The sequence below is a fragment of the Labrus mixtus genome, chromosome 17, assembly GCF_963584025.1.
Source record: "Labrus mixtus chromosome 17, fLabMix1.1, whole genome shotgun sequence".
Classification (NCBI taxonomy): Eukaryota; Metazoa; Chordata; class Actinopteri; order Labriformes; family Labridae; genus Labrus; species Labrus mixtus.
In genome coordinates this window covers 16,042,475-16,049,441 of record NC_083628.1, presented here as the reverse complement: position 1 = coordinate 16,049,441, position 6,967 = coordinate 16,042,475, and the positions used below count along the sequence as shown (strand labels likewise).

At 45.1% G+C, this 6,967-nt stretch overlaps 1 protein-coding gene across 1 annotated transcript; it reads left to right on the top strand.

The window, feature by feature from the left end:
- The first annotated feature begins 454 nt into the window (after nucleotides 1–454).
- On the top strand, nucleotides 455–5,277 carry nefma (neurofilament medium chain a). Its single transcript, XM_061061387.1, has 3 exons — nucleotides 455–1,674; nucleotides 2,537–2,661; nucleotides 2,775–5,277. The coding sequence occupies exons 1-3, from the start codon at nucleotides 619–621 to the stop codon at nucleotides 4,354–4,356; spliced, it is 2,763 nt and encodes a 920-aa protein (XP_060917370.1). The 5' UTR covers nucleotides 455–618; the 3' UTR covers nucleotides 4,357–5,277.
- The last annotated feature ends 1,690 nt before the right edge of the window (nucleotides 5,278–6,967 follow it).

Genomic DNA, 6,967 nt, shown 5'->3' with positions numbered 1-6,967 from the left:
AGAAAATAAAAGCCTGACTGATTATTTGAAAGTCGCTGTCCGTGGTGCTGAAATGACAGAACTGATTCAGCAGTGACTGTTTCAAATTGATGGAGTGATTCACTGATTTTCAATGGTCTAATAAGATTAACTTTTCAAAATATCTGAGACATTTTTTTTAACCGATAAATCGATAAATCCATCTATCTATCTATCTATCTATCTATCTATCTATCTATCTATCTATCTATCTATTTATCTATCTATCTATCTATCTATCTATCTATCTATCTATCTATCTATTCGATATGTATTATGTGTATTTAATCGGACCCACATGTTGCGCCTCCTGACCACGTGCTCCAGACTGAACGGGACTTGGAACCACTAAGAGCCGGTCTGAGGGGCACGCGCCCTCCCCTCCCCTCAATCAATGAACAAAACTGCGTGGACTCGCCTTCTTAGCGGCAGAGCCTCACATATATAAGGAGCAGGCAAAGAAGGGATCAGTCGCTGTGAGAGCCATACACCCCTCACCTGCACACACACACACACATAACACATACACCAACATACACCCTCCACCACCTGCTCGGTCCCCCTTCATTTCTGCTCACACCCCCACGGTGGTCAAACCGGATGAGTTACCCGGCGGACACGATAGGGAGCCCCTTCAGGAGAACTATGGATACTAGGACCAGCTACGGCTACAGCCGCTCCGGCAGCACCCCTTCCAGCGGATTCCGCTCCCAGTCCTGGTCCCGGGCAAGCCCTGGATCTACCATGACCACCTCCTACAAGAGGAGCGTGAACATGCCGGTGTCCCGAGCCTACAGCTCCACGGTGCTCAGCTCCGCCGACAGCGTTGATTATAATCAAACCTCCATCCTGAACGGAGACTACAAGCGATCTAATGAGAAAGAGCAACTTCAAGGGCTCAATGACCGCTTCGTTGTTTACATCGACAAGGTGCACTTCCTGGAGCAGCAGAACAAGCAGATCGAGGCGGAGATCCAGGCTCTGCGTCAGAAGCAGGTGTCCCGCTCCCAGCTGGGAGACCTCTACGACCAGGAGCTGCAGGAGCTGCGCTCCATGCTGGAGCAGATCCACCATGATAAGGCGCAAGTCCAACTTGACACCGACCACATTGAGGAGGACATCCAGCGGCTCAGGGACCGCTTTGAGGAGGAGGCTCGCATCCGGGAGGAGACAGAGGCGATAATCCGCGTCCTGAAGAAGGACACGAGCGACTCGGAGTTGATGAAGTCCGAGTTGGAGAAAAAAGTTCAGTCGCTGCAGGATGAGATCGCCTTCATTCGCAACAACCACGAGGAGGAGGTGAGCGAACTCATCGCCCAGATCCAGGCGTCTCAGGTGACCGTGGAGAGGAAAGACCTCCAGAAGGCGGACATCACCGAGGCTCTGCGGGAGATCCGCTGCGAGCTGGAGGGCCACTCCAACCAGAACCTGCAGCAGGTGGAAGGCTGGTTCATGTGCCGTTACGCCAAGCTCACCGAGGCTGCAGAGCAGAACAAGGACGCCATAAAGTCCGCTCGGGATGAGATAAACGACTACCGCCGCCAGCTGCAATCCAAGACGGTGGAGCTGGAGTCTGTCCGCGGGACGAGAGAGTCTCTTGAGAGGCAGCTGAATGACATCGAGGACCGCCACAACAGCGACCTGGCCAGCCTGCAGGTAAAGAAACAGCTCCGAGGCAGACAGAGCCGTGCGTAATGCCCTGAGAAGACCTTTTAAACGGTATCTGTTTCATTGTAGGAAAGGGGATTTATTTCATGTTGTGCGATTTAACAAACTTTTTAACAAACTACAATTAAAAGGTAATAATCAGGGTTTGAGTTATCATGTAAACGTATTTTAATGTGATTTATGTGTCTTTGAATTATATTTATGTGACGCAGTTTCACTTGAGGGTCTCACATTCACTCAAAAGTTGTGAATATAATTCAAAAAGATCACATTTATATATTTTCTATCGTGTTTGAGGGTCTACAAACAATTTTCTGCTCCCTAATGTTTGCTATGAGCTCATCGTTCAGCATTACTCAGCGCTGCAAGTGTCATGAAATGGTTAAATGGGAGACGCTGCAGCAGTCTCTCTCTCTCTCTCTCTCTCTCTCTTGCTGAGTCAGAGGCCTGGGTCGATGCCTTTATTGGCTGTGTCCTTACATCACACCACTGAGATTCTGGGGTAGGGGCGGGGGTGTATTGATAAGTGTGGAGGCTGTCCTTGAAAAGGAGGCATTCAGAATCTCTAGAATACTGTATTGCGTCAGAATAAATTAAAGCAACAGCTTTTGGTGCACAGACTACAGAGTCTTCAAAATCTGCGCGGATGACTTCGAAGCATTAGTTAACTGCATGAAGCCAATTATGAAAATGAATTGTAAAACTGTTAACCATCGTTGCAAGGGGCCCAGTAATCCATGAGTAGAGATTGAACATCTTCACAAATAAATCTGAAAAAACCTTCACTTGACCTGCACATACTTGTTGTGTTTAATCAACCTTGTATTGCATGTGCTCTGTTTTTCCTCAGGAGACAATTCACCAGCTGGATAATGAGCTCAAGAGCACCAAATGGGAGATGGCTCGTCATCTGCGTGAGTACCAGGACCTGCTCAATGTCAAGATGGCCTTGGACATTGAGATTGCTGCATACAGGTACATACTTTCATTCATTTTATATTTTAAAAGTAGCTACAAAAATCACCTACAGTAATTTTCCTCGTCCTTTTAAATTCTCAATGACAAATGTGTCACATTTATCCTGCCAGGAAACTCCTTGAAGGTGAAGAGACCCACTTCAGCACTTTCCCCTATCGCCAGGCCACCAAAATCTCAAAGTCTAAATCAGACGCTCCCAAGCTGAAGGTGCAGCACAAGTTTGTGGAGGAGATCATTGAAGAGACAAGGGTGGAGGATGACAAAACCGACATCGACGAGGCCCTGGCGGAGATAGCGCAAGAGCTGTCTGCCAAACTCGGAGATGGAGGAGATGAGGCGGAGGAAGAGGAAGGGGATGAGGAAGGCGAGGGAGAGGAGGCAGAGGGCGAGGCAGGTGAGGGAGAGGGGGAGGGGGAGGTTGAGGAGGAGGAAGTTGTAGCCGCCACCGAAGCCAAAGTTAGCTCAAGCGCACCCGCAAAGGACGAAGAGGAGGATGACGAGGACGGAAAAGGTGATGAGGAAGATGAGGAGGAGGGTGAAGGTGAAGAGGAGGGAGAAAAGGAAGAAGAAGGCGAGGGGGATGATGAGGGAGAAAAGGGAGGTGATGCTGAGGGAGGCGATGAAGGAGAAGAGGGAGGAGAGGAGGAGGAGGAAGTTGAGGAGACAGTGCTGTGCTCCAAAACTCCAGAGTCTAAAGCCTCTCCTGACAAAGAGAAGGCCGAAGACAAGGAGGCCAGCGGCGGAGAGGAAGACGCTGGTGCTGAGGCAGAGGGTGGAGATCAGGATGAAGATGCAGGAAGTGATAAAGCATCCAAAAGTGACGATGAGAAAGAGGACAAAGAGGATGCAGACAAAGGAAAGAAAGAGGAAAAAGATGAGAAGAAAGTAAAAGAAGAGAAATCTGATGAAGTCATAGCTAAGGCAGAAGCTCCGAAAACAGAATCTGCTAAATCTGAGGCCCAGAAGGAAGAGCCTGCCAAGAAGGAAGAGCCTGCCAAGAAGGAAGTTTCAAAACCCACATCTCTAAAGCCTGAATCTCCTAAGCCTGCATCCCCCAAGTCTGAATCACCTAAACCTGAGTCTCCTAAATCAGAATCCCCGAAACCTTCATCTCCAAAGCCTGATTCCCCCAAAGAAGACTCCCCCAAAACTGGATCCCCAAAACCAAGCTCTCCGAAATCTGAGTCGCCTAAATCCGAATCCCCAAAACCTGGATCTCCAAAAGCTGAATCCCCAAAACCTGGATCTCCAAAAGCTGAATCCCCAAAGAAAGAGACTGCCAATCCTGAGGCTCCGAAGGCTGCTGAAGAGAAATCAGAGAAAACGAGCGACTCCGCAGAAGACAAGAAGGTAGAAAAGAAGGATGTTGCTATGAATGGCGATGTCGACAAGAGCAGCCCAGAGGAGAAGGGGAAGAAAGATGAGGATAAAGAATCAGACGTAATCGCTAATGGTGTGGACGAGAGCCCAGTCAAGGATGACGGCAGCCAGAAGGTGGTGATCACCAAAACTGTGGAGACCATCACCACAGGAGAGGACGGATCCAAGCACGTCACCAAATCCATCACTGTGACCGAGACAATGAAGGAGGTGGAAGAAGTTGAGGAGGTGGTGCAGGAGAAGCTTGTCACCAGCAAGAAGACGGAGAAGCACTCCACCCAGTCTGTCAAGCAGGTGACCGAGGCTGACTGAGCAGCGACCAGGCGGCTGATCCAGCAGGAGAGGGCCGGAGGAGAAGACCCGAAGATAAGCAATCAACCCAGAACTAACATAACAAAGAAAATCATACAGCTAGAGCGACGTAATAAAGTTAACCACTCTCAAACATACAAAACAAAGCATAGAGAGAAGCCAAAACCTTAATGCTTCCAACTTCAAAAAATGCATGTTGAGTGACAGCTTTAAATGGGCTTCGCTGCAAACGCGGTCAGGAGCAAGCGACTGAGACATTTTATCCTCTTTTTGTTTCGTTCTGCAGTTCACGGGAGATATTACAGCGAGGGAGGGAAGGGGGTCTCTGCATGCTAGCTCAGGAGAGGGGAAGATTTTCCTCTCGTATCAGTATGTATGGTAGAAATACACTGTAAAAAGAATACATATGTTAAAGGAAACACATGTTATTTGGGTGGGAGAGTGAGAGAATTGTTATTAGAGTTGAGAAGTATTTTGAGTTTTAAGTAACAGGAAGGGGAAAGACAGGTGGGAGGGTCTTACTGAAGAAGCCTTACTTGACATGGTAAGATACCAACTGAGCCAAAAAGAAACTGACAACAAATACACAACATACAGTCAAGAAAGAGACGGTCAGGGATATGATAAACACAGGACCATATACATCCAGTAACTGAAGCAGTTCAAGCTTAACGAAACCTGAAGAAACTCCTAGCCTTAAACATGCTTTTTATCCGTGTCTGTTATGTTAACCTGAGTGCAACTGAAAAATAAAAATGTAAATGCGCACATACATGCATTCTTGTATGCATAGGATGGACTTGAATTTAAATACAGAAATAAATGAGGTGCTACTGTTTGCAATCCCATGACTTTACTCATCATGAACGATTTCCCAGCAGCATTTGCTCAATAAATGTCATAACGATGAAAACAAAAAAACGGTGTCTTGTCATTTTATGTGTATAAAAGCATGCTTTACAATCCCATACAGGAGTCAATGACGATATTAGAGTAAGTTACATATGGTACAATGACTTATAGCCATGAAATGAATGGCTTTATATTTAAGCTTAAATTACGGAATATTTCCCAACTTTTTAAATACACTTGCCACTTGTCACCAAACAATGTAGACAGCTTACAATAAACATAAGTTACATTTGATTTATAAAAAAAAAGATCAGTGCCTATAATCCAATCCATCCCTCTCCATTGATAGCCCACATGTATCATATAATTAATTAATTAATTGTATATAATTTTGCTTTAATTCTCTAGCAGATTCACTTCTTGTGGTCACATTATTGCATGCCTAATCAATACTGAGGGATAGTATTCAGACGACAATGATCTTTTTCAGACAGGTTTTAAGTATTTATATATTTATAATGTTATCTATTCATATAAAGTTCTTCCTGGCTGTAGATTGGAATCATGCCATTAATCATTGAAGTGGATATTTTAAATTAAGAAAACCCTGTGAGATGACATTTCACTGGCCATGCTGAAAGGATGGGCAGAGATTTATTTCCCTGCATAACGGCTAATGTGTAGCTGAGAGCTTTTTCTCCGGCTCCAGATTTGATCGATGATCTGCCTAACTTTCTTACCAAGAGGTTTTAAAAATGTGACTCTGTTTTTTTGTCAACATCATAAAGCACGAGAAGTGATGGGAGATGATAGTGCTGACTGGTTTGGGTGCAAATAAGTATCCGCAACAGTGTCTAAGGAAGTTTTTTAACGGCACCATCAGTGTGGTGTGCTCCATAACTGCTGCTGCAGAGTGTCTAATGTTTAAACAGTTTATGTCTACACAGCAGAGTAAAACAACAGAGCAGCTGATGGGTGCAAGATGTCAGAGGACAATGTGTAGCAGCATTTGGAGGGGATCTTGTGCCATTAGGGGAGACTATAGATGTAGAATAGAAAGTATACTGTTAATACAAGCCCCTCTGTAAAAGAAGGCAACAACTTTATCATGTTTTTAGATGTGATAAGTATAACCTTCAGTTTATTAATTCCACATGGAAGTATTCATTATCATGTGTCTTAGTGTATTTGTAAAATCGTGCAAGTATCCAATGGCTCTAATAGACATGGCATAATCTGTCTCTATTCTCAGACATATTACCTGAGAAACAGGTTTGTCATCCCAGACAAACACAGCACACCTGGAGGGTTCCAGAAGCTCTGTGTTCTGTCCTTTGCTCCACCCCTTCTTCATGTTAATCTTACGGTGGAGAACAAGCTTTAGAAAGCCAAATTCAAAACGCACAATAGCTCAATTATGTACTCAACTTCTTCTGGTATGATAAGAAACTTATGGTTGCTATTGGTTAGCTATTAAGTGAACTTGTAATTAAATATGTGCCATAGTTTACATGTTTGAGTCACTGACTTCCTAAATATTCCCTTAAATATATGCACACTCCTATGCAGGGGCGTGTCCAGACTGTTTTGACTGGGGTGGCCTAACTGCGACTTAAGCAGGGGAGGCCTGAAGTGTGATGTGGACCCACACACATGCATATCAATTATTTACCCTTTCTAACTTCAACAATCATAGCTACATTATAACACAAGATAATGGAAACATATACATCAACTTAGCTAGCTAATTCATGAAGGA